Source organism: Onychomys torridus, chromosome 6 (assembly GCF_903995425.1).
Source record: "Onychomys torridus chromosome 6, mOncTor1.1, whole genome shotgun sequence".
NCBI lineage: Eukaryota > Metazoa > Chordata > Mammalia > Rodentia > Cricetidae > Onychomys > Onychomys torridus.
Genome location: NC_050448.1, coordinates 70122747 through 70149209, shown reverse-complemented (window position 1 = coordinate 70149209; position 26463 = coordinate 70122747). Strand labels below are relative to the sequence as shown.

Below are 26463 nucleotides of genomic sequence, written 5' to 3'. Positions count from 1 at the left end.
TTTGTTTTCTTTGCTCAGCCCCGTCTTGGTCTCCCAGGGAGAGGTCATCCCCGTGGGTAGCTCTCAGGAGTCTTCACCTCTCTGTTATTGCCCTGTGTAATTCTTAGCAGAACAAATGTTACATAACCACAAGGAATCCCCTTCCTCCGTTCTTAGTAGTCTGACACACTGTCATGTTTTATTTAATCTTTAATATACTTTAATTAAAAAAAAAAAACATTAACATTACATTTTGGTCTGAAATGGTCCCTCGCCGAAGTGCCAGGTCCTAGCTGTAGTTCTGGCTTTATAACTGAAACCCCAAATGTTCAATAAATAACAGAGCTAGTTGCCTTCCACCCCACGCCAGCTTGTCTTAGCTGTAGGGAGGGAAAGAGGCCAGAGAAAGGAGGCAGTGAGGTCTGGAACCATGGTCCCTGGGGGAGGGGGAGGGCACGTATACCTTCCTTCACTTAATTGTTTTTAAGGAGGAGAAAAAGTTAAAAAGAGCTCAGCTTTCATTCCTGGCATGAGCTAGAGAGCTTGGAAAGGTGGAACCTTGGTCCAGCTTTGGCAGAATGAGGCAGGCCCAGAGATGGGACAGTAAGGCACAACCCTGCTTGAAGTCAGGGAGTCAAAAGGCAAACAGCTAGCTCCAGGTTCTTAAAGAATAAGGAATGTGAGTGTAACTCCAACCCTCAGAGCTGAGAAAGGTTTTCAAAAGCAAGACAGAGGGTAGCTGGGAAGATAGAGAGGGAAGTAAGGCCATCCCTCTCTGGCAGAGGATGTAACCAACCTTCCCTCACCTGAAGATAGGCTGGTTAGAGTCTGGGTTCGAGGTGACTGGGTAGAAAGAGAAGTAAGGGGGAGTCAGTGTGGACCCCTTCCCTTAGATCCCTTCTTCCCAGAGCTCAGTGTCCCTAAAGGGAAGGGTGGCTAGTTTCCTGGCTTCATGTATTCATGGGAGGCAGCTAGGACAACGGTTCAGTCATTCTTAGGATGGTTGTTATTGAGGATGGGATGGCCATTAGCTAGGAGCCGGCCCTTTGCTCCCGCCCCCGCTGCAGCCTCCTCCCCCTCTGAGCTCTCAGTTTCCTCCCGGTCGCTGCGCTCATCTTCTACCACCTGCGAAAAGACGGAGAGGTCATGTGTCTCCCAGTTCCCAAAGCGGCCTCTAAGTTTCCTGCTACCCCAGAACCTCACACCGTTTCCAAAGAGTAACTGGCAAGGAGTTCGGGGAGCCCTGGGATTGAAAGTGGTAAGGCCAGCCAGATGGTGGTGGAGCGCCTTTAATCCCAGCACTCAGGGAGGTGGAAGTAGGCGGATCTCTGTGAGTTCGAGGACAGCCAGGGCTACACACAGAGACCCTGTCTCGAAAGAAAAGAGAGTAGTGAGGCCTACAAAAGGGGGGCGGAGGACACTCACCTTTCCAGTTATGAACTTGTGGGCCATGCGCAAAATGAAGTAGGCCCAGAAGATGTGCAGCATCTGCAGCACTGCCATCATGGAATTGAAGAAGTAATAGCCAAAGAAGGCGGGGTAGAGCTCCAGCGGGTAGATCAGCGTGCAGTGCAGGATCCTAAGGATTTAAGGGGAAATAGTAAACATGGACATGGGCGAAGATTGAGGTAAATGAGGAAAAGCAAGAAGAGCCAGCTCGGCTGCATACTCACCAGAAGGGCATGATAACGAGTCGGGTGATGATGAAGACAATGGCGAAGACAATGAAGATGTTATTGCAGGTGTTCTTCCATCCCGCGTAGTTGAACATCTTGGCAGACTGCATGAACAGTTCTATCTATCACCATGGGCTCCTGACCCTCAAACATTACTATGTGTGTGGTGGTCAGCAGCATTGACTATGCCCTCCCACCTTGGTCCCAGGAACGTCAGTACCTTCTTCAACCCCCTAGAGACTAGAGGAGCAAATGAGCCTGCTCTGGGCTCTACAGTGAGGAAGCCTAACCTCCAGCAGGTAGTCAGAAGAATCATGCAGAGCCATGATGAGGGTCCCTGCTCGCACGTAATTGGCAAACCAGGAGAAGCTAAGGAGAATGATGGTGGCCACGTGGTGGATGATTTGTTCCTTAAAATCCTGCAGAAAAGATACAGGCTTCAAGGGACTCTTCCCTGTTCGCTATTCCCCCACATACCCCAAACTTCTGTCCCCATATCCCAGCGGCTCTGTCCAGAGATCCCGAGAGATGAAAGGTTTCCATCCCAGGGCCTCATTTGGCCCTTGGACTTCATTGCACAGCCTCTTCACCCACCTTTCGCTTGACATCGGAGGCAATGCTGAAGAGCAGGGACCAGTAGAAGGAGAGTTCAATAACATAATACCAATACTGAGAAGGGACGATGCTCTGGGAGAGGAGAGAGGGGTGAGGGATTCCAGAACAACTGGTTCTAAGGGGCTCACCTCCAAACTCATCCCTTCTAGCCCCTCAAGATATTCTTTGTTCTGTGGCTGATTTCTGTGCCATGATTTCAAGAAACTCTTAATAATGGGGTGTTAGGTGCCGTAGACCATTCCTCTCATACCTGTATGGGATATCCCTCCCAAACTTTCCGCAAGTCATAGAACCAGGGTTTCTGCAAAGAGAGATTAAAGGAGGAACTCAAACCCTGGGGCTTCACCCCATCTTGACAAAGGATGCTCTCACTTCCCAGTACTCACATCCACAATGACAGCCATACCAGCCACAAAGGCAACTAGGTAAAACGTGAATCTCCAGCTGCAAAGGAAGCAGAGCTGGCTAGGTGGGAGGATCAGCAGCGTCCCACCGCCCCCAGACACCCTCTCAAGGTCCCCTCACCTCTCCTGCACCCCACAGCCCTCTCCTCCCAGCAAGAGACAACAAAAGTGGGCCACCCAGCTTCACTTGTCCCAACTTCCCCCACCTGGCTTCCCGGAACTTCTTGAGAAGGCTGGGCCTGTCTTGGTTGCGGCGGCGGCGGAACCAGCGTTCTATCTGGCGGCCAGACAGCCCACTCTGCCGGGACAAAAGCTCTACCTCCACCTAAGCATAGGGAGACCATTAACATCCAGCCTTCAAACCCACAGTGTCCCAACTCTGCCCAACCTCTCCCGGTAACAACCTAAATCAGGCCCGCACCCTGCCAAGTCTGCACCTTCCAGGGCTAGCATTCAAACTCTGGCCCACCCAAACTCAGCATCTCCCAGGGTCATCTGCAGCTCATACCTGCTTGGGCTGCTTGCCGCTGGTCAGGTAGAAATGCTCTAAGGTGACATTGGGAGACGCTCGTAGTCGGGTCTTCTCCTTAACATTCAGGAGGGCAGCCAGGGGTGTAGCCACATAACTGGGGAAGGGACATGAGAGAGAGGTGTCTGGCTCCCTTGAAGCACTCCTAACCCCATTTAGAAGGTACCATAATTTCAGGCATCTTATTTCTGGACCTCAGTTTCCCAAGTTTCCTGGCAATCCCCTTTCCTCTAGCCTCCTGGGCTGCCCACAGCTGACAAAGCTGCCTATGTTCACTATTGACCAGGCATGGAGGAGGGCATGGGGTAAGAACAAACAACCATTGAAGGAAAGGGCTGGGGGTGCTGAGTCCTCAGGAAGACAATGGTGCCCTGGGGGAGGGGAGCAGTCCCTAGGGACCTGGGTGGCCAGAACACCAGTGTCCAGAACTAAATTTCAAGAGACCAGCATGAAGTCTGCTAGGTTGGCTGGCAGTTGGAAGGTATGAGGGCATGCTCACAGCTCAAAGAAGTATCGAATGATGAGAAAGACCAAGGCCAGGGGAAGTGTGATGTAGAGGTCTGAGGCTTTGGCATAGACACGGCCATCTTTGTCTTCTAGATCAGCCCAGGTCAAGTTCACAGGCAGCCATAGTCGGTCCCACCAGAAGTGGTCATACAAGGTCTGGAGCATCCTAAGGAGGAAGGGACAAGTGAGAGATCTGCAGGGAAGAAGAGGAACGCACACTCTTGGTTGTCAAAAGGGACGGCACAGTCACTCAAGCCTCGGACTCTGGTTCTGGCTACATGGCCTTGGAACCAATTGGCTTCCTTCACTGACTTGGTTTCCTTATCTATAATAGGAAATCAGTGTCTTTCAAGTTCCAGCATTTACAGTTTGTTGCAACCTTAGGTGATGCTGACACCACACAGGCCTGATCCCCTGCAATAAAAACAAAACAAAACAAAAAAAACAAAAAACCCCACACATTTCTTATCAGTCTTATCTTTTGGCTCTCAACCTGGAGAACAAGACCTAGTTAGAGAAGCAGTAGTCAACATCAGGAAAGCCATCCAGGCTGAGCATGGTGGTGCACACCTTTAGTCACAGACTCAGGAGGATCCACACAGTGAGCCCAGGACAGCCAGGGCTACACAGTAAGACCCTTAACTGGCCAGCAGATCCTCAGGAGAAAACGAAACAGTGAAAAGGAAGTACCATCCCCAAAGACCAGTGAGCATCACACACACACACACACACACACACAAGACTGACTCTCCACGCTAAGTCACTCAGTCTCTACATGTGAGGCAGAAAATGAGCCGTAAGCAACTGTATGGCAAGGAAGTGGGAGGGCACAGATACAACATCAGGACTGAGGACAGGGGTCTGGACGGCAAACCAAAACATTCCATAAAACTGAGCTATCTTACTCCTCTTTCTCCTTTATTCTTTGAGACAACACTTATGCAGTGCAGGTTGGTCTCAAACTCATGATCCTCCTGCCTCAGCAGCTCAAGTGATGAAACTATAGGTTCATCACCATGATCGACATAACCTACTTCTTATAAAGGCTCATCCAGAACATAAAAACCTGTCTGCAGCTGGACGGGGTGGAGCACGCCTTTAATCCCAGCACTTGGGAGGTAGAGGCAGGCGAATTTGAGTTCGAGGTCAGCCTGGTCTACAGAGCGAGTTCCAGGACAGCCATGGCTACACAAGAAAACCCTATGTTGACAAAACAAAAACCAGTCAACACCTTCAAGCCAGGAAAGAGCTGCTGCCTTCAGCTGTTCTTTTCCTCACAGAAAGATGAAGAACAGTGTGTCACTGACTACCTGGACCCAGATGAGGCAGGGGACAGTCTTTGGCAGCTGCTCAGGGTGAGAAGCAACCAGATGTCCCTGAAGAGTCATTGATCAGCACAATGCCGGGAAATCCTAAGACTTGCAGAGTCAAGGAAATCCTCCAGACTCCCCACCTCTCATTCTCCTATGAAAGGGAGAGGAGGTGGCAGGCAGCATTCGGACTGACCTATGGACTGGACTCTGTGACAGGAGAAAGGTGGTCTCCTCCCAGGTGGAGAGTAGAGCGCAGGAGCTGGAGAGTCAGTGTGAGCAGAGACACCAGGCACTGAAACTCAACTGGAGTTGCTGAAGGAGGCGGACACCCCAGCCCACAACTGAGCTGGGCAGCTCCTTCGGCTGCTTGGCTCTTTCAACAGCTCCGCCTCCACCCTCCACAGAAGCACTTGCGAAATCCCTCTCCGTCACGGGTCAGTCAGTATTCCAGATCCAGGACTTTACCCTCTTGTCCTCACTCCTGGTCACAGCTCTTGTGGATGAAATCAGAGGTCAGCATAGATGATAAAGGATTTTCAGCTCCATACCCATCACACATTCCAGGCCTCGACCTGGAGGGCACTGTCCCTTCCCCTCCACCTCAGCCTGAATAAATATTGAATTTGTTAAAAAGAGATGGAGCCTCTCAAAGTGAACAAAATTAAATGTATCTGCCCACACAAGCACACATTCTTCCAAGAGAAAAGTAAAAAACTGAATTGGGAAAGAAGAGGGCAGAAAACCAGACTGAAGGGGTGGTCTGGACAGCTCCACCTCTTCCTTCCCACCTTTTGGTTTAACCAGATGGGAGGTGTGGACCAATACCTGACCCTGTCATCTGACTTTTTTCTTAGGCCCTAACTTTTCCTCCAATGAGACCTAAATTCAATCATGCAGACAACCCTCGCCTTGGGCCATCCCATCCCATTAAGTAGGATGTTTTCCTATGAGAGCCTCTTGAGAGTTAAGGATTTAGAGGGCTAGCTAAGGGCCTAGAGGGTGGGTGGAGCCTCTCTCCTGAACTCCAGCAGCATAGGAATGTCTAGTGCCTTTCTCATCCCTACAGAGAAGGTAAGAGGCTGGGGGAGGGGGGTGACAAGGGGGTATCACAGTGCGGCTGAGGGAAGGTACCAGAACAGCACACCTATACACCTATCTCAACAGCAACACCAGGCCCCCACCCGTGTGTGGAGTGATGTGTGACTGGAGGAGAGGCCCAATGGGGGCTTGGCCCCTGTTTCAAGCGTGCTACAACCACAACCCTCCCTTGCTGTTCCAAACTTCCACAGCAGAGGAGCTGCCCCAGTTCAGCTGGGTCAGGACTTTTACAGGAGGGGAAGGGACTGGGATCCCCAGTCAGCTTCTCTTACACATCTCCCCAGAACCAGTCTGCTCCCTGCTACACCCCTGGTGACTACTTGGCACACCAAGACAAGCATCCCATAAACAAGACATCAGGATGAGAAAAGACAATATTCAGCCCCCTTGTCCCTGAGGACAGATGGAGTCTTGATTTCACCTGTGACTTTCCCCCGCTCACAGAAATTATGCCAGTGCTGCACTAAGAGATATGGTGTGCGTGTTCACCTATTCGTCTCTCCCTCACACACACCTGCCTCAGGGACAGACACCACTTTGAGACACACGCTGGAGAGGGGCCAGTACAGCAGGGATTTCACAAGCATTATATTACTTGCAACTTGAGCGGGTGTTCTACCCGGCTCCAACCTTTGCTCCAACTCTGATCTCCTACCCAAAGACCCTCCCAAGCAAATGAAAAGGGGTGGCTGGGAGGGGGCGCCAATGGGAGGCTGCAGGCCCAGAAGGAAGGGAGTGTAGCCTAGAAGAAAAGACATCTCAGACTCAATGGGACAACAGTCCTAGTGACCCCAAGTTTCCATTTGCAGAGAGATTACAAAAGAGAGGGTCCCATGGGCTCGCCAGTCTGAGCAACCATAAAAAAGACGAAGGAGGCCTGAGTAGTCTTTCTTATTGAAAAGTTTCTTTTTGGGTAGCAGAAGCTGGTCATGAACTTCTTTCTAGAAGGGGAAGAGCAGTGGGGAAGTCAAAAGGTATGCCGTGGCTTCAGGAACAACACCAGTGCAAAAATATGGGTCAGATTCTGGGAAAGATGAGGGTAAGAGGTAGCAATCATGTGGTCCCAGGCTTCAGGTGGCCTACAGCTTGTCTGAGATGTTTCACAACCCGCCTCCCCCCCCAAAAAAAAAACTGTAAAAGTGCAGGCCCCAAGAAACAGGGAGAACCCAGCAGGGGTGATGCTAAAAGGAACCGTATAGGGTCAGTCTTGCCTATGGTCAGTAGTGGGAGGGGAAGGCTCCTCTTTCCAGAGCAAAATTTGGCCGGAGGCGCCAGTTTGGAGAAAGGGGCATGGGGCAGCAACTGGAGACAAGGATCAATTACCTGCCACACAGACAGACAGACAGACACGCACATGCACACACACGCGCGCGCATGCAACTTAGAAAATAAACACTGTGTGGCCAGGAACAGGACCTAAAGAACAGTGCTGCAGACAAATCCTTATCCTTAAGGGCCCCTTCATAAGCGCAATCAACAAACTTTACATTCAAGTTAGTCACCTCCACTCTGGGATGGGAAGTGACTTTCTACCTCAGCTCTAACACAAACCGAAGTCACTGCCTGCAGGAGGCCTTCCCTAATTCCGATCTCTAAGAAGACCGGCTCCCTCCAGACCTCCTGATGCTTAGAACTCCCTGACTGCCCAGACTGGCAACTCAAATAACTGAGGTCTGGTTTGGATGCCAGGAACAAGTCTTAGGCACAGAAACTCCCAACCTCAGGCCAAAGATGAATGTCGCGCACCTACAGGCAGCAATCCAGCTCAAGGGCCTCTGAGCCTGTAATTAGCAAGTTACTACTCGCCAGTAAAGCTAGTATCACCAGCTGCTCCCAGAGCTGGCCACGCACACCCCATAACGGTACAGGAATCTTAGCCCTCTGGGGCCAGGGCAGACACACAGAGTGCGCTCCTTCCTGTTTCCCGTTCCGCACATGGACGCTCTAACCTCTCTCCTGGGATGGGCAAAAGGGGCCCAGCGGCAGCGGCAGAGGCGGCGGTGGCGGCAGCGGCCGCAGCAGCAGCAGCAGGGGCCGCCACCGTTTCTCCTTGGCCTCCGCACTCAGGCCCCAGGACGCACGCGGCCCACCAGGGGGTTCTCGCCCCCAAGGTCCGCGACTGCCCTACTCCCAACAAAGGGGCGTCTGTGGCTCGGGTCCTGGGCGAGCACCGGACTCCGGCCCCTACCTGTTGCCCCGCAGGCCTTCTCCCCGCCGAGGCCCTATCCCGGCCCGGCGCGCCCGCTCCCGCAGGGCTCGGCCCGCCCTCCAGCAGGCCGGCCGCCATGAACCGGTGGAGTCCCCGGCGCCTTCGAGCTGCGCCCTGAACCCCCGCGCCTGCCGCCGCCCCGCGGCCCCCGCGGCCCCCACGGCCCCCGCGCCCCGCGCACGGACTCACTCGGCGGCCGGTGCAGAGCTGGCCGGCCCGGGCGCCGCTGCTCCGTCTCCTGTCCGAGCGCCCGGCCCGTGCGCACTGGCTGGGCCGGGTCCTCTCCTCCCCCTTCCGCCGCCCGCGGCTCCCTCCCTCCTTCCTCCTCTGCCCGCCGAGCCCCGGCGAGCCCAGGCCGAGCCCAGCAGCCGAGGGAAGGCCCCCGCGCGCGGAGCTAAGCTGGGCGTGGGCTGCGGCCGGGCGGGGCCGGCTCCCCGGAACCCCGCGCTGCGCCGCTGGAGCCCTGGAGCCCCGACGGGGCGGGTGGCTCGCGCTCTGCCGGCCGCCCGGGTCTGTGGGTGACGCCGAGGCGGCCCACCGGGGCTCGGTCAGGGGCCCCCAGGTGCCTGAGGACACGGTTCAGAGCGGCCTGCCTCGGCCCCACCTCGCGCGCGGCCCTGGTGCGGTCGGCGACCTCAGCCCGGCGTGCAGCCCTCAGGCCCTCCCGGGGTTGGTTGCCACAATTCCCGCGTCCGGCCGCAATGGGCGGCGGAGGAAGGGCGCAGCCGTGAGCCCAGCCAGGTACACCCGGTGAAAACCCTGCACAGACCCCGAGGCTCCCCACCGTGAGATCCACAGTACCCCATTCCTGCTGTTCGGAGCCGGAACGGAGTTACCCTCAACCTTTAGTGAAATGTGCTTCGGTCTCCCGTCTACACTACACACCATGCTTAGCCGTGATCAGTTTCAGACTAGGACGTGTTATCCCTTAAGTAGACCCATGAAATCCACGCTTCAAGAAGAGAGCGGCCTTGACTCCCATTGTGGACAGAACTTGAGTAAGTTGTACTTGAGGACCTATTTACAGGAAGACCTGCAGCTTCTTCCATGTAAAAAAAAAAAAAAATATATATATATATATATATATATATATATATATATATATATGTTTTTGAAACTACATGGTCAGGCAGAGGCAGGAGAATGTCCGCGAGTTCGAGGCCAACCTGGTCTACAGAGCAGAGCGAGTTCCAGGACAGCCAGGGCTGCACAGAGAAACCCTGTCCTGAAAAACAAAAACAAAACTACCTGCCCCGGTTTGGTGGCTCACTCCCAAGCAAGGTCTCAGTATTTGCAAGACAGAAGCAGGCGGATCATTTTTCACCTTCATGAAATAGTGTTTTTGTTGTTTTGTTTTTTGGGGGGGGGGGGTTGAGGTGTTTTTTGTTTGTTTGTTTGTTTGTTTGAGACAGGGTTTCTCTGTGTAGTTTTGGTGCCTGTCCCGGATCTCACTCACTCTGTGCTGGGATTCGAGGCGTGCGCCACCGCCGCCCGGCGAAATAGTATTTTTTTTTTAAGTATTTATTTATTGTATTGTATTGTATGAGTGTTTTCCTGCATTATGTATGTATGTGTACCATGCATGCCTGGTACCCAAGAAGCTCCTCAGAGGGCATCAGATTCCCTGGAACTGGAGTTATATACAGTTGTGAGCGGCCATGTGGGTGCTGGGATCGAACCTGCGCGTTCTGCTCTGCAAGAACAAGGGCCCTTTACTGTTGAGCCGCCCCTCCGGCCCACGAAATAGCATTTGTATGCCGTCACTGAGCCTGTGGCGGCGGCTTGCTTCACAGAGTGTACCGTCAAGCGCGGTGCTTCGCCAGTTGTCTTAGGGATAGGTGTGGCGGCATCCTCTCCTGAGAGTTTGGATCTGGATCTGGTCTCTGTGTAGGTGTAAAGAGGCAGCGGATGACATTCAACCTGTTCGTCCACTTGCTCCCTGCAGGGAGACCCCAGCACAGATGGTACGCCACAAAAGCCTGGCTGACCCTGCGCGGTGCCCTGCGCGGTGCCCTGCGCGGTGCCCTGCGCGGTGCCCTGCGCGGTGCCCTGCGCGGTGCCCTGCGCTTGGCTGCCTCCTTCAGTATTCTCCCCAGAGTTCTCTTCTGCAGCACACCCCCACACTTTCCCAGAGAGTTCTTGTGTCCGCTGTTCGGGCCCTGCTAACCCTCTCCAATTCATCCCCCACCTGTGAATGGACTGACCCTCTTCTTTAGCTTATAACTTCTTTTCTTGGGTTTTTTGTTTGTTTGTTTTGTTCTGTTTTTTTTTTTTTTAATACTTTGCTTTCCCATGATCCCCACCATGGTTTTTTTCAATTTTAAATTTTTAAAAAATTTTATATGTATTGTTGTTTCGCCTGCATGTGTGTCTGTGAACCACGTGCATGCAGTTCCCTTGGAGAATAGGAGAGGGTGTTAAAGATATATCCCCCCATCCCCCACTTGCGTTACAGGCGGTTGTAGCCATCATGTGGGTGCTGGGAATTGAACCCAGGTCCTCTATAAGAACAAGTGCTCTTAACCCCTGCGCCATCTCTCCAACCCCAGATATTTATTTATTTACTTACTTACTTACTTACTTATTTATTTAGAGACAGTATCTCACTATGTCTGGCCCAACCTGGTTTCAGACTCAAAGCCCGTCCTCCTGAATTCTAGATTTACAGGTGGGAACTATCACACTCAGCCCACCAAACTTCTTAAATGCTTCCTCTGGGTAAATTAAATTAAAAAGAAAGAAAGAGGGTGAAAAAACAGGGGAGTTTTGTGAGCAAAAGCTGGATAATAAGAGCCTGAGAAATGGAGATAAGAAGTAGACAAAAAAGAAAGTGGAAAGAGGAGAAACTTGGCCTCCGCCAGCACCGAGATGATGTTCCCCACACTCTCCCTTGGGTGAACCAGTAGATTAGAATCACCACGCCTTTCCAAACCATCCCCCACCCTAAGCTGGCTTTGCCATGCCCGCAATGCCAAGTGTGGCCTGTGTGTGGTGACTCACTTCCTCTGAATTGGCTGTTGAGGTGTCCCAAGGCAGTGAACAGGCCAGCCACGGGGCCAGAGTTTAGGTATCTGAATAGGCTCCTGGGAAGACAAGACTCAGCATAAAGGAGATCTTTCTAACTGTAGCTGGCCCATAAAACACAGAAGCCTGCCCATCATAGTGACACACTTAATCCCAGCAGAGGCAGATAGATCTCTGGGAGTTTGAAGTCAGCCTGGTCTACATAGCATAGAAAGTTCTGGAACAGCCAGGGCTACATAGTAAGACCCTGCCTATATTGTATATGTAATAGGTATTTTTATATAGTGTATATAACACACACATACAAACCCACAGAAGCCTACTTGAGTGAGGAGTTAAGCAGTGTCAGTACATGGAGGCCAGTGTGAGGGCTTGGTGGTTAAAGGCAAATGCTGCCAAGCCTGATAACCTGAGTGGAAATCCTGAGAGCCACGTGGTCGAAGGACAGAAGGACAGAAGGACTCTTACAAGTTGTCTTCTAACTTCTACATGCATGCTGTGGCACACGGGCCGACATGTGTACACAAAATAGGTAGATAGGTAGATAGGTAGATAGATAGATACATACATACATACATACATACATACATACAGCATATGTAGATACATACATAGATATACACAGATACATACATAGATACACAGATAGATAATGGGAAGAGGCTAAAAGAGAAGAAAAAATAAAAGCAAAATGGCGCCAGAGAGTTTGAAGAGTGCTCACTAGTCAGCAGTTGAGGCAGTGGACAGCACTGTATGCGCTGGTGTTCCGCTCGGGACACCCAAGTCCTCATCAGGAAATGACAACGTTAGAGGCATCAAGATACCTAGACTCTGGTCCAAACTCCATGGGTGTGGGAAGTCCCTACCCTCCTCAAGTCTGTAGCGAAGGTGCAGAGTGAATCCTCTCTGAGATGTCCTCCAAGTTCACAATCCTAATTTAGAGCATGGGCATCGAATAATCAGTGACCCTGAAAAGAGCAAGTCTGTCCTCGGTGTTAAACAAGGCAAAACCAGGCTGAGATGGGTGAAACGCCACCCAAGCTTCAGCAGAACCACTGTGGAGGCAGCACACACAGTTTGCACACTCAGCGGAAGGCTGTGCTTCGGCCACGTGGCTGGATTTCTGTGTGACTTCTATTAATATAGAGTTCAACTTGCAGGTTCTCACAGGAGTCCCCTGGGAAGCTTTGGCACCAGGTAGGTGTTCTCCCTGCTCCATGTAGCCAGAATCGATACTGAAGAGTCAGAAGGCGGGGCGTGTGGGTCCTGTGCTACATTGTGTCCCCGGCATCAGTGAAGCAACAGTCTCCAGAATGTCCTCAGAGGTCAGCCCATGCTGTACTTCTGATGAGTGGGTTCTGAGAGCCCATCGATAGGCTCACGTGGAGCTGGGGACTTCAAGCGGCTCTAGGTGATTTTTTAATGATACTCTTAGTTGTTGCTGCTGCCCTCTGGTGGCTCTCTTGGGGAATGGCAGGAACGATGTTGAAGCCTGCCAGGATCAGATTTAGCAGATCAGATTTAACAGTTACTAGTAGAAAATAAGATTGTAACAATACTTGTTGCCATATGTTAGCACTTTGACATGCATACTTAGTACTCTGGGACCAGCACTTTTCTCAATATTGTATAGTATTTAGAAGTGGGCTGCTAAGGATAGAACTCGGGCATCATCCTGGAGAGGCAATGGCTCTACCCCAACCTAACCCTCCATCTCAATATCTATTTACCTAATTCTCACAACAATCTATAACATAAACACTCTTTTTTCATTTTATTTATTTATTTATCCTATTATCAGCTTGATACAGTACAAATTCTTATCCTAATAGTGAAACGTTTCATTGAGACTTGCCCAGTGATTGAGTAAAACCAAAACTTATTATAAGCCACAGTCATCTTGGGGTCCCCCCTGCTATGTAGCCCCCCTGGTTCCGTGGGTTGCAGTCTGATTGTTCTTTGCTTTATATCTAGTATCCACTTGTGAGTGAGTACATACCATGTTTTTTCTGAGTCTGGGTTACCTCACTCAGGATGATCTTTTCTAGTTCCATCCATTTGCCTGCAAATTTCATGCTGTAACTGTTTTTCTCTGCTGAGTAGTACTCCATTGTGTATATGTACCACATTTTCTTAATTCATTCTTCAGTTGACGGGCATCTAGGGTGTTTCCAGGTTCTGGGTATTATGAATAATGCTGCTATGAACATAGTTGAGCATGTATCTTTGTGGTGTGATTGAGCATTCCTTGGGTATATGCCCAAGAGTGGTATGGCTGGGTCTTGAGGCAGATCATCCACAATTTTCTGAGAAACCGCCATACTGATTTCCACAGTGGTTGTACAAGTTTGCACTCCCACCAACAGTGAGGAGTGTTCCCTTTGCTCCGCATCCTCTCCAACATTGACTATCATTAGTGATAAACACTCTTTTTTGAAGATTTATTTTATGTATATGAGTGTGTTTCACCTACATGTATGTGTGCACACCACGTGTGCTTACTTGGTGCCTGGAGAGGCCAGAAGAAGGCATCAGATCTCCTGGTGCTAGAGTTACGGATGATTGTAAACCAACATGTGGGTCCTGGGGACTAAGCCCAAGTCCTCTGTAAGAGAAGCAAGTGTTCTTAACTGCTAAGCCCCCTCTCTTTCCAGTCTCTTGTTTCTCCTTTTGGGTATATGAGAGAGGTTTTTGGGTTTTTCAGTGCTGAGATTGGAACCCAGGGCCTTTCTGTCACTCAGCTTCTTACCCAGTCTGCTTTTGTGTCTAAAGATTTATTTAGTTAGGTGTGGTGGCATACGCCTTTAATCCCAGCACTCGGGAGGTAGAGGCAGGAGGATTTCTGTGAGTTTGAGGCCCACCTGGTCTACAGAGTGAGTTCCAGGAAAGCCAGGACTACATAGACGACCTTGTCTCAAAAAAAATAATAAAATAAAAAGTATTTATTTTTATTTTATGTGTATGGATGTTTCAACTGCATGTATATCTGTACACCATGTGCATGCAGAGCCCAAAGAGGCAAGAAGGGGACACTGGGTCCCCAGAACTGGAATTACAGACAGTTGTAAGTTGCCTTGTAGGTGCTGAGAATTGACCCCTGATCCTCTGCCAGAACAGCCAGTGCTCTTATCTACTGAGCCATCTCTGCAGCCTTGCCTCTGGGCTCTGTTCTGAGGATAAGAAAACTGAGCACAGGAGCTTCAGGCATCTGTCCAGCATCATTCAGAAAGTCCAGATTCTGATTCTGGGAAGTCTAGATCTGCAACTTTAGCCTTAGCCACAGTGCAGAGATTGAGATTGAGCCCTGTTGGGGGCTCTCAGGTACAGCCCAGAATCTCCATCCTATTAGAGCAGAATTTCAGGTAAACAATAAATAACTTGTTAGTATACGTAATCACATTAAATATCTGGGTCATACTATTACCAACAAATTATTCACTGCTTATCTGGACTGATTTAACTGGGAGTTGTATATTTTTATTTATTTAATCTAATACCCCTAATTACAAGATGACACACTGCCTCATCCTTATTCCTCCCAAGAAACAGCCTCAGATGCACCAGCCTCTCTTCTCCTCTGCCCTAGGTTTCTCCCACCCTTTCCATTTGGAGGTCATGAAATGTCTAGCTAAGATTACAGACCATGACAAGGGGCAGACTGGGGTGATGGCTCACACCTGTAAATCTCAGCACTTGAAACTGAGGGAAGAGAATTGTGAGCTCAGAGCCAGCCTGGGCTTCATCATGAGTTCCAGGCTAGCCTGAGCTATAGAATAAAATCCTGTACCTTCCCACAAACAAACAAAACCAAAAAAAGGCCAGCAAGAGAGCCCAGTAAGAGCACTTGCCACCAGACTGATCTCGGAACTCACACCTTGGAACTCATCTGCTAGAAGGAGAGGACTATCCCAGGAGTTTTTCTCTCAGCTGCACACATGCCGTCACATATATGTGCACATGCATAATAAAGAAAATTTCAAGGATCCAGGCATGGCAACGCATACCTTTGATCCCAGCACTCAGGAGGCAGAGGCAGGTAGATCTCTGAGTTGGAGGCCAGCTTGGTCTACAAAGTCAGTTCCAGGACAACCAGGGCTACCCAGAGAAACCCTGTCTCAAAAAATGAAAAACAAACAAAAAAGAGAAAAGAAGAAAAAGAAAAGAGAAATTTAAGAATTAGAGATTGCTGGGTGTGATGGCCTTTAATCCCAGCACTCAGGAGGCAGAGACAAGTCCAGGCTGGTCTACATAGTGAGTTCCAGGACAGTCCAGACTATGTAGAGAGACCCTGTCTCAAAAACAAACAAACAAACAAAAATAAATAAATAATAAATGAATAAATTCAAAATTAGAGATTGGCCATGCATCCTCTGATTCTAAAATTGGAGTACGTTTTCCACCTTAGTGAGGGAGAAAATCAGAACATGATTGCCATCGTGGAACTTCATTACCAGTGTCCCCACACATTTCCTGTGTGGGGTAGCAGTAACCCTCTCCTTCTGGGCTCCTGGGAGATCAGGGAGGATCACCCTGTGTTTGGAGAACAGCAGAAGACTGGAGGCCGGAAATAGACAGCTCTCCAAGCCTTAAGGAACCAGCCCCGAGGGTTAAGCAACTACTTAGGGTCCCTGAGGCATAGAAGGATTGAGCACCTGCTGCTGTGTGCCAACAGCCTCAGGCTTAGCTGTTGGAACTGTATCACCTGCAGCCTGAACAGCCAGGGAACACTGGCAGCCAAAAGGCTGAAGGAGACTGAGAAATCTGGGCCCTGGGATCCTCCTCCATCTGCTGGCGGCCTTTGGGAGCACAGCGCTCCCACGGTGCCGGTCTACAGGGAACACCCTCTGCATTTTTCTTTCCTGACTCTGTGGCTCTGCTCTCACCCCTGATTACCTGTGTGCCCACAGATAGAAACAATCCTCTTGCCTCCCCACTCTTGGTGACTGGCTTTCCTGAGGCATAATCACAGGACTTCTGGGCCGGGACCCCCTGTGGGGTGCAGGCTGGGGTGCCTTGATGGTATGTGTCCCAACAGGTTTTTCTCTATCAACCTTGAAATCAGCCTGGAGCCTGCCTGACCTACATTCCCCTTAACCCCCCTCCCCTTTACCCCCAGGGAGTTGGAGTCAGTGGTAGAGCCAGGTCAGAAGCAAGATGGGAGGCTGGGTTTCTGTGGTCCCAACCTGGCCCCGCAGCGAAAGTCCCCACAAAGCCTCCTGTGTCCTCGGCTGAGTTGAGAGGCTGAGCAGAGTTCACTTGCGTGGGTTAAGGGCCAGTTCCTGGGAGGAGAGGTGCTAGGCAGGGAGGTGTTTGCTTGTAGACCCTGTACAGCCTGGTCCTCTCCCACGTCTGGGAGGGGCTGGAGTCAGAGACAACAGCTGGGCTGGTCTGCAGAAGAGGCCATCTGACTGGCTGCTCAGCCTGGGCTCCTCACTCCTCTCCACCACCGGGCTACACAGGAGCTGGTGCCCACACAGGCAAGCCACCCACCGGGCCCCAACACCCACGTCACCTCTAGCACCTTTGGGGTAAGTCCCGGAGCTGAGCCCTTATTTGGGGGAAGGAGAACTTACTGATTGAGGGAAGAGTGATGGGCTCCTTTCCCTGCATGAGAGAGTCTCATCTATGCCCAGGTACTCATGTTCCTACAAGGACGCCTCCATCAGCCCAGAACACATTTGCTGACCTAAAGACCCAACCTGAGACTCTTGGGGGGGCGGGGGAGGACTGGCAGGTAGGAAGCAGCTCTTCAGGAAGGGGAGGAGGTGAGACAGCAGGAGCCGGCTCCCACCTGTCCATCATTATGCCACCTGACCTCGGCTGCCTGAGAAGCCAGGGAAGGGAGGGACCTGAGCCTCAGAAGGGAGCATCATCTCAGACTGAGGGTTCAGGGGCCTTGGGAAACCGTTGGTAAGTGCCTCCCCAGCCGTCCAGGCTTAGGAAAGGAAGGAGAAAGCAGGGAAGGGAGGCTCTTCCTATTGCCCTCTCCTCTGTCCTCACGCCTGCAGAGCAGTTCCATATGCTATTATTCATTCACTTGTTTTCTGCAGCAAAGGAAAGAAAGCAATGGGTTGAGAGAGTCCAGGCCACATTAGAGGCCATCAGCAGGCCCAAGTGGGACATTCCCTCAGCTAACTCCTGTCTCCTCCCGCAGGGAAGCCAGTTGAACTATGTCTGTGATCAGTGGAAGGATGGACGCATCCCTGACCCAGGAGATCCTCAGCTCCCTGGGCCTTGCCAACAAGGTACGGGCTGTTGGGACTTCAGAAACGGATTTATTTATTCACTAGTGCTGGTGATTGGTCTTGCTTTATACTGGACAGGTTAGTGCTCTACCTCTGAGCCACAGCTCCAGCCCCAACAATAAGGTTTTTGTTTTTTGTTTTTTTTGTTTTGTTTTTTGAGACAGGGTTTCTCTGTAACTTTGGAGCCTGTCCTGGACTAGCTCTGTAGATCAGGCTGGCCTCAAACTCATAGAGATCCGCCTGCCTCTGCCTCCCAAGTGCTGGGATTACAGGCGTGTGCCACCACCGCCCGGCTCCCAACAATAAGTTTTAATGTGTCCACAGGAGATGTTGGGGAAGAGGAAAGTGGAGATGGTATCTGAGAGATAGCTCAGCTGGGTGGAAGCCTTGACGACCTGAGTTCAATCCCTAGGACCCACATGGAAGCAGATAATACACTCCCTCGTCCTCTGACCCCCCATGCACAAACAGTAAAGGGATGCAATGGGGGGAGAAGGCAGGCAGGCTCCCTCCTCTGATGCCATGTTCTCATGCTCCTGCAGACTGCAGCTTGGGGGACCCTGGGCACCCTCAGGACTTTCTTGAGCTTTGGTGTGGACAAGGATGTCCAGAAGCTGCTGAAGGCCATTGCAGGCCAAGGTGAGCTGTGCCCTTGGTGTTAGGGTCTACCTCTCATTGTTGACCTGATCTTTATTATTTTATTTTGAGATAGGGTCTCATTCATAACACTAGCTAGCCTGGACTCACTACGGAGACCAGGCTGGCCTCTAACTCATATCCACCTGTATCCGCTTCTTAATGCTGGGATCAAGGATGTGTGCCACTGCGCCTGACAGGGTCTCATTCTGAATCTCAAGCTGGCTTCAGATTTGTAGTAGCCCTCCTGCAGCAGTTTCCCAAGTGATGGGATTACAGGCCAGAGCCATCAAGCCTCACTGCTGGCCTGCTTCTGTCTGTCTGTCTTCCTTCCTTTCTTCCTTCCTTCTTCCTTTCTCTCTCTCTTTAAAAATCTAGTATTTTATTTATATTTTCTGTGTATGTATATTTTGCCTGTATCTATGTCTGTGCATACTGTAACAAGCAAGCCTGGTGTGCACAGGGGCCAGAAGAGGGGGTTAGAGCCCCTGGAACTGGAGTTTCAGATGGTTGTAAGTCACCATGTGGGACTAGAACTGGGTCCCCTAGAAGAATAGCTAGTGTTCTTCTGCATCCCACCACCACACACGTTTAAATAAATAAATGTTTTAAAAAAATTTTTTTTTGAGACAAGGTTTCTATGTGTAGCCCTGGCTATCCTGGAACTTGCTCTGTAGCCCAGGCTGGCCTGGAACTCAGAGACCCACCTTCCTCTGCCTCCTGAGTGCTCGGATTAAAAGCATGTGCCACCACCACCTGGCTTTAAAAACATCTTTTTAAGGAGCCCAAAGGAGGTGGAGCTGGTGATGTTCTGGGATATTGCTGAAATATTTGATTCTAGCATGTCAAGTTCTGTGGTGGTGTGTCATCCCCTCTCACAACACCCTTGTCAGGTCAGGCTTATTATTTCCTTTCTACACAGGAGGAAACTGGGGCCCAGAATGATTAAGAGGCTTGCCCAAGGTCACATAGCTTATAACAGGAGAGCCAGGATTCTAAGCCAAATTAATGGGCCCCACCCAAAAAGCCCTTTAAAATTTTTTCATTTTATTTATGGTTTTCTTTACTTTCTTCCCTTTTTTTTGAACCACCATAACTAGGCCACTTTTGCCTAAATTAGGCTGTGAGTCATTTATTTATTTATTTATTTACTTACTTACTTTTTTTTTTCTTCCCCCAAAACAGGGTTTCAGTGTGTAGCCCTGGCTGTCCTAGACCTCACTCTATAGTCCAGGTTGGTCTCGAACTCACAGAGATCCTCCTGAGTGCTGGGATTAAAGGCGTGTGCCCCTATGGCGGTTCTAGGAAAAGGCGCAAAGCTACACAGAGAAACCCTGTCTCAGAAAAAAAAAAAAGGAAAAAGAATAAGTGTTAGTAGGGTGAAGTAGCCCCTGGTCTTTTCCTGGAAGAGTTGGGAATTCACAACCGTGAACTCCCTGGTTGCAGCCTGGTTTTGTCTTGGGTCAGGTGTGGACCACAGCACCATTGTGGAGGTACTGACCAATCGGAGCAGAGAGCAGAGACAGCTCATTTCTCGAGCCTTCCAAGAGCGCACCAAACAGGTGGGGAGCTGGAGACAGGGTGGAGAACCCCTGGAGGGCTGGAGCTCCAGCCATGGCCACCTCTCCCTTTGGCTAGTCAGGGACTTGGTGGCCAAGCCTGGGATAACAGTCAGCCTAAGCTTCCCATGATTCTGGGGCCTTCTGTCTGTGGCCCATTTATGCAGGATCTATTGAAGTCTTTGCGGGCAGCACTCTCTGGCAACCTTGAGAAACTTGTGGCGGCTCTCCTACAGCCTCTGTCCCAATTTGATGCCCAGGAACTGAGGACCGCCCTGAAGGTACCCGGAGAGGACAACTGCTGCCTTGTCTGGGGACAAGGACACCAAATGAGAGGAAGGGCATTTGACTGGCCTTGACCTCTCCAGAGATGGGGCCTAGAGACCCCCTCAACCCTGCTAGTGCCGGCCCGGCAGCCCTCTGTCTGCCGTCTTGCTGGGCTAACGATACGGTCCAGTGTCAAGTGGCCTCAATGTCTTGCAGGCCTCAGGTTCTGCTGAGGATGTGGCCTTGGAAATCCTGGCCACCCGAGCAGCACCCCAACTGCAGGAATGCCTGGCAGTATACAAGCACGGTAAGAATGTATGAGGGTCCCCACCAGTCGTAGGGTGTGGGGGCAATCCACTCCTCTCCGACAGTCCTTGCAGATCTGGGACCCTGACTCTCTGCTCCCAGCACGTCCGCACACCCCCCCCCCCACTGCCAGTGCCTCAGTCTCCCCAGGGGAGAGAGCCACAGGTGATCATTAAAGAGAAACAATGATAACTTAGTCTGGAGCCCTAGGGCAAACCTCACAGTAATGACATTAGTTAGGTACTGTCACAGCCCCTTGCTGCTGCCTGGGGGACAGGCGGTGGTGACGCTGTCACCTCTCAGACCCTGCCTCGCCTACTCATTTGGAGCAGCTTTTCCCACCCACCTCTCACCCCCTCTACAGGCCTTCTTTTTCTTCAGTTTTCACTCCGACAATGGCTCACGCTGCTCTGGGTTCTCAACCCTCTCCTACCTCTAGGGAGCTCCTCTTGGCTCTGTTTCCATCTTTCCTTTCTTCCCCTCTCCGGAGACATTATAGTTTCATGTAGATGGAATGCTTTGACTTCACGGTCCTCATGACTCGGCCTCCCCAGTGCTGGGCTTACAGACATGGGCCTCCATGACTGACGTTTGGTTTCCTCTCTCCCTCCTTCTCCTCCTTTCTTTCTGTTCTAGAGACTGGACCCAGGGTTGCAGCACATGCTGGAGTCTTTATTTTCCTGCCTTCCCCACTCCTGCTCACTCTCGGCTTCATCCCCCACCTCACACAGCACTTCCTGAACTTTGGACAGAGGGCTCAGCCCTAACCAACTGGCTTCATGACCTGGCATCCCCTCTCTCTAGTTACTCCTGGTTGCCCAACAATGGATGGGGTTCCCAGTGGGAAGGTTTGGAGATGAAGCCACTTCCACCACTCACAACTTAGGAGTGTTTTCAGAGTCGCCATGATGGCACCCATGTCTTCCATCCTGGGAACCATCAGCCATCAGGCTACTCTGCATAGGATGGTTAGGGGGCTGGAGCAGCAGCTCAGCAGCTAAGAGCATAAGGAGCTGAGTTCGGTTCCCAGCACCCACATCGGATGGTTCACAACACCCTGCAACTCCAGCTCCAAAGGCCCAGAGCCTCCCTGGGCAACCCCCTATACAAATAAATAAAAACATAAATCTTTGAAAAAAATAAGGAGGAGGACTCTTAGGGACCAGTTGTCCAACACTTGACAAGTCTAAAGCTATCTACCCTGGGAAAATTCAGAAGGAGTCAAAAGGCTCCTGCCCCTGCCCCAGATTTCCAGGTGGAGGCTGAGGAAGATATCAGAACTGAGACCAATGGCATCCTGCAGGACCTGCTCCTGGCCCTGAGCAAGGTGAGGCTCGGCCTGCCAGGGAAGGGAGTTGTGTTCCTCAGGCTGGGGATGGGCCAGAGTAGGGAGCTTTGGAGAGACCAGGGCCTGGACAAAACTCTGCTCTTCCAAGAAACCTGAGAACAGTGTCTCCACTTAGGGGGGCCGTGAGAGATACTCTGGAATCATTGACTACAACTTGGAAGAACAAGATGTCCGGGTGAGCAAAAGGACTTGAGCTTGCATAGCCATGTAGTTTGTACCATCCCGTGGACCCTCTGTGCTGTAGACCCACTCCTGTCTTCTTTGCCTCTGCCTCTTGAGCTCAAAGAATACAGTCTCATCTGCTGGCAGATTCCCCTCCTGTGGGCACTGGATCAGGCAAGCCTCCTTAGACCTCTTCTTGGGGATTAGTTCCTTGTGAGAGCAGCTAAGTAGAGCCCTTTACCCCTTCCTTCCTTCCTTTCTTTTTGTTGTTGTTTGTTTTGGTTTTTCAAGACAAGGTTTCTATGTGTAGGTCTAGCTATCCTGGATCTCACTCTTTAGACCAGGCTGGCCTTGAACTCACAGAGATCCGCCTGTCTCTGCCTCCAAGGGCTGGGATCAAAGGTGTGCGCCGCCGCCACCACCACCACCCAGCTAGAGCCCCTTTCTTAATTCTGCCTCTTTTTTATTATTTTTACTTATTTAATTTTTAGAGTCAGGGTTTCTCTGGCTGTCCTAGAACTCATTACGTAGACCAGGCTGGCCTCCAACTCAAGAGATCCGTCCGCCTCTGCCTCCCTAGTGCAGAGATTAAATTATCCCTTTTCCCTCTGTCCCATTTCCTTCACCACAGATCTTTGGGGACATCCTAACCATGGCTTCCAGGCTCCAAATAATGGTCCTACCCCAGTCCTCACTGACTGCTTCCTCTTTCCTAGGTACTCCAGCAGACCGGAGGATCCAGTATGGCAGGTCAGTGGGTCCTGATCTTTACACAACGGAGTCCGGAACACCTGATCCGAGGTACCCAAGCTTCCTTATCCCCACCCAGCTTGTTCTATTGATGAGTGTGGCAGCCAGTGGTGGGGAGAGTCACCCTTCCCTGTGGTGAGTAACAGCCCCACACCAACTTACCTTTCTAACCACTCCCTACACATACCAAAAGTATTTGATCAGTATCAGAGATGCACTGGGCAGGAATTAGAGGATGCAATCCGGAACCGTTTCCATGGAGATGCTCAGCAGGCTCTGCTCAGCCTAGGTAGGTACCTACTCAGGACATGGGGTTTGCTGGGATGGAAAGCTGTAGCCCTAGACACGGGCTCTACCCTCTCACTTTTGCTTCTAGCTTCCATAATGAGAAACACAGCCCTGTACTTTGCTGACAAACTTCACCAAGGCCTTCAGGTAAGAGGCACACTGCTTCCGGTCCTGCCCTTCAGATCCAAGTGTGGTAGAACCTACAAGCTACTGTCTTCTGTGTTTACAGACTGTCTTGTCATGGGTAGAGGAGTGAGCTCTGGTTAGAACTAAGTTACCCCCAAGGCACTACACTGTAACTTTGTCTTAATGTCTATGTACCCAAAACAGAGGAGTTTGCTGCTTTGTCCAGTATTTGTTGTCAGAGGTGAAGGTGGTAACTCTGTCCCCAGGGTCCTCAACCCTCCTACCGCTGCAGCCCTTTACTACAGTTCCTCATGTGCTGACCCCCAACCATGAAATTATTCATTGCTACCTCATAACTGTCATTTTGCTTCTGTTATGAATCATAATTTAATATCTGACATGCAGGAGAGCTGATGTGACCCCTTTGAAATGGCCTTTAGACTCCCAAAGGGGTCGCAACTCACAGGTTGCTCACATTGCTCTATAAATAGATGGGCATGGTGGTGAAAGCCCGTAATCCCGGGACTCACGAGACAGAGCAGAAGGAGCATCATAAGTCCCAGGCCAGCCAGGACTTCCTGTACTTTGGCTATCTCCAGCATATTACTTACATTTCAATTAACCTTCACAACTATGCCCTGTCCTTGTTCAATTAGATGAAAAACATGAACAAAGAGACGGTGAATGACCTGAGCAACCTGGGCCTCCTTTCTCCACATTGGCTAGGTTTATTTATTTATTTGGTTTTTTCAGGACACGGTTTCTTTATGTAGCCCTGGCTGCCCTGAAACTATGTAGACCAGGCTGGCCTCTAACTCAGAGATCTGCCTGCCTCTCTCTGCCTCTCCAAGTACTGGGATTAAAGGGGTATGCTACCACGCCCAGCCACCTTGGCTGGATTCCCACCCCCCCCAGAAAAGGTTTCTCTGTGTAGCTTTGGAGGCTGTCCTGGATCTCACTCTGTAGACCAGGCTGGCCTCAAACTAACAGAGATCCACCTGGCTCTGCCTCCTGAGTGCTGGGACTAAAGGCATGCGCCACCATGCCGGGCTACCTTAGCTGGATTTCATTCCTATTATTTACCCTCAAGCTGGAGAGAAAGTGTGATAGAAGAACGCTTGCTGCATATGCCCAAGTCCCAACTACCATCTTTGTGCCACACTCTACAAGATGCTTGGGGAGCCAGGCGTGGTGGTGCACGCCTTTAATCCCAGCACACAGGAGGCAGATCTGTGTTTGAGACCAGCTGGGTCTATATAGGGAGTTCCAGGACAGCCTGAGCTACATTGTGAGACCCTGTCTCAAAAAAGAAAAACAAAACCCATAGTGCCTGATGTATTATTTATCTAAAAAGTAATCACTATGGGTTTGAGTAATTATACCAACAGAATCTAGTAATTATCCTAGATAAACTAGGTCTCCTCTGAGAATATATATATATTTATTTGAAGGAAGTGTAATAGCTGGGCAGCGATGGTGCACACCTTTAATCCACTGGAGAGACAGAGGCTGGCAGGTCTCTGAGTTCAAGGCCAGCCTGTTCTATAGATCAAGTGCCAGGACAGCCAAGGCTACACAGAGAAGCGCTGTCTTGAAAAAACAAAATAAAAATAAAAAAGGAAGTGTAATATATGAAAGGTTGGAGTTATCACATTTTGGTAGACAGAGAAGCCTTCAGCACCATGCCCCATTAATGTCTATTCATTCATAGGACAGTCTATATACGCCCTTGCTCAATCATCGAGATTTCCATCTTGACAACAGATTATTATTATACTTAACTGATAAAGCCTGGCTCATTATAATGAGTCAACTCTAGGATTCATTTGAAAACCTGTGGTTATCTGTCTGAGTTCCTGATATAAAAACAAATCTGTGGGCTAGGAGGGGCTCAGTGAGAGAGCCCATGAGCATACACATAAAAGGGACAAACACTTAGTATATTAGGATTATGGGACTGGAATTCTTGGATATAATTGTCAGGTATATTTTAGGAGTCAGGCCAGCTGAGAGACACACACTTATAATCGCAGAACTTGAGAAGTAGAAACAAGAGGATCCAAGAGTTCAAGGTGGCCCATACCTTAAATCCAAACAGTCTGGAGGCAGAGAGCTAAGTGGATCTCTGTGAGTTAAAGGTCAGTCTAGGGCACATGAGACACTGTCTCAAAAACAAAAACATGGACCTGAAAAGATGGCTCAGTGGTTAAGAGTTTCTTGCTCTTCCAGAGGACCCAAGTTTGGTTCTTGGACCCAGGGGATATAAGGCCCTCTTCTCTCTCTCTCTCTCTCTCTCTCTCTCTCTCTCTCTCTCACTCTCTCACACACACACACACACAAACACACACACACACACACACACACACACACACACACACAGAGACAGATCTGGCCTGGGCATGGTGGCTGATACCTTTAGACTGAGCACTCTGTGGATTTGAGGCTAGCCTGAGGTATATGCTGAGATCCTGTCTCAAAAATTAGGAGGAGAAGGAGAAGCTGCAGCAGCCTGAGGATGTAGCTCATGTTTAAGGCCCTAGGTTCGACCTCCCAATACCACAGAAAAGAAAAGACAGAAAAGTATTTACTCACTATCCTTCTGTGAGTGTAGACAGTAACTCTGGCTGAGATCATTGCTTCTCCATCTTGCCTCTCGTTCCTACCCACCCATGCATGCCATTCACCCCTTGCCCTTAATGAGACTATCCCCTAACTACCTGCCACACACTCCCCTCTGTTTCTTTCCCAGGAAACTGAGCCCAATTTCCAAGTGCTGATACGAGTCCTCATCTCCCGAAGTGAGACTGATCTTCTGAGCATTCGGGCCGAATTCAAGAAGAAATTTGGGAAGTCTCTGTATTCTTCTCTCCAGGTGAAATTTAGCTCACCTGCTCTTTCTCTCTCTTCAAGACAGCGTTTCTCTGTGTAGCCCTGGCTGTCCTAGAACCCATTCAATAGACCAGGCTGGCCTCGAACTCAGAGATCCACCTGCCTCTGCTTCCCAAGTGCCCAAGTGCTGGGATTAAAAGGGTACGCCACCACAGCCAGACTAAATTAGGCAATGTCTTACCCTGGAGCCCTGGCGTCCCAGCTCCCTGCTCCACCTGCCTTTCCTTTGGTTGAATGTGAGACTCAGGCAACAGACAGCAGTCTTTCCTTGGGGTTAGAATGTTGGACCATGGTGGTGGTAATGAGTTTTTCTAATACTGATTCCCTCACCTGCAGGATGCAGTCAGAGGGGATTATCATTCAGCCCTACTGGCCCTGTGCAGAGCCGAAGACATTTGAGACTTTTTGGATCCACCCTGACATGACATCCAAGAGTCTGGGAGTCCCATATTTGGTTGAACACATGGGAGACCCCCAAGGAACACCATATACCCTAACTTCCTCTTGAGGTTGGACCTCTAATTTTTTTTTTT

General features: G+C 50.5%; 2 protein-coding genes across 4 annotated transcripts; one reads left to right on the top strand and one right to left on the bottom strand.

Annotated features, from left to right (window-relative positions):
* Nucleotides 1-150: 150 nt before the first annotated feature.
* On the bottom strand, nucleotides 151-8973 carry Cers2 (ceramide synthase 2). 2 transcript variants are annotated; one of them, XM_036189591.1, is made up of 11 exons: nucleotides 8520-8973; nucleotides 3703-3876; nucleotides 3183-3300; nucleotides 2881-2999; nucleotides 2657-2714; nucleotides 2521-2571; nucleotides 2250-2342; nucleotides 1946-2074; nucleotides 1653-1759; nucleotides 1405-1558; nucleotides 151-1104 (listed from the first exon to the last, which is right to left on the bottom strand). In XM_036189591.1, the coding sequence occupies exons 2-11, from the start codon at nucleotides 3873-3875 to the stop codon at nucleotides 964-966; spliced, it is 1143 nt and encodes a 380-aa protein (XP_036045484.1). In that variant the 5' UTR covers nucleotide 3876; nucleotides 8520-8973; the 3' UTR covers nucleotides 151-963. The 2 variants fall into 2 exon arrangements, with proteins under 2 accessions (XP_036045484.1, XP_036045485.1); XM_036189592.1 differs by lacking the exon at nucleotides 8520-8973 and adding an exon at nucleotides 5217-5972.
* Nucleotides 8974-15652: 6679 nt separating this feature from the next.
* Nucleotides 15653-26422, top strand: Anxa9 (annexin A9). 2 transcript variants are annotated; one of them, XM_036190823.1, is made up of 13 exons: nucleotides 15653-16882; nucleotides 17509-17599; nucleotides 18142-18238; nucleotides 19703-19797; nucleotides 19962-20075; nucleotides 20278-20368; nucleotides 21615-21694; nucleotides 21831-21890; nucleotides 22594-22678; nucleotides 22821-22916; nucleotides 23004-23062; nucleotides 25791-25913; nucleotides 26267-26422. In XM_036190823.1, the coding sequence occupies exons 2-13, from the start codon at nucleotides 17525-17527 to the stop codon at nucleotides 26327-26329; spliced, it is 1038 nt and encodes a 345-aa protein (XP_036046716.1). In that variant the 5' UTR covers nucleotides 15653-16882; nucleotides 17509-17524; the 3' UTR covers nucleotides 26330-26422. The 2 variants fall into 2 exon arrangements, with proteins under 2 accessions (XP_036046716.1, XP_036046714.1); XM_036190821.1 differs by having other exon boundaries at nucleotides 15653-17599.
* The last annotated feature ends 41 nt before the right edge of the window (nucleotides 26423-26463 follow it).

Excerpts from the sequence above, each read along its gene's own strand:
- Cers2 (XM_036189591.1), bottom strand. The coding sequence starts at position 3,875 with ATGCTCCAGACCTTGTATGACCACTTCTGGTGGGACCGACTATGGCTG. Across the intron at positions 3,301-3,702 it reads ATTCGATACTTCTTTGAGCT|TTATGTGGCTACACCCCTGG; the intron begins GTGAGCATGCCC and ends TCCCTTCCCCAG. Across the intron at positions 3,000-3,182 it reads GCGGCAAGCAGCCCAAGCAG|GTGGAGGTAGAGCTTTTGTC; the intron begins GTATGAGCTGCA and ends CCCTATGCTTAG.
- Anxa9 (XM_036190823.1), top strand. The coding sequence starts at position 17,525 with ATGTCTGTGATCAGTGGAAGGATGGACGCATCCCTGACCCAGGAGATC. Across the intron at positions 19,798-19,961 it reads TCCAAGAGCGCACCAAACAG|GATCTATTGAAGTCTTTGCG; the intron begins GTGGGGAGCTGG and ends CCATTTATGCAG. Across the intron at positions 21,891-22,593 it reads TGGAAGAACAAGATGTCCGG|GTACTCCAGCAGACCGGAGG; the intron begins GTGAGCAAAAGG and ends CCTCTTTCCTAG.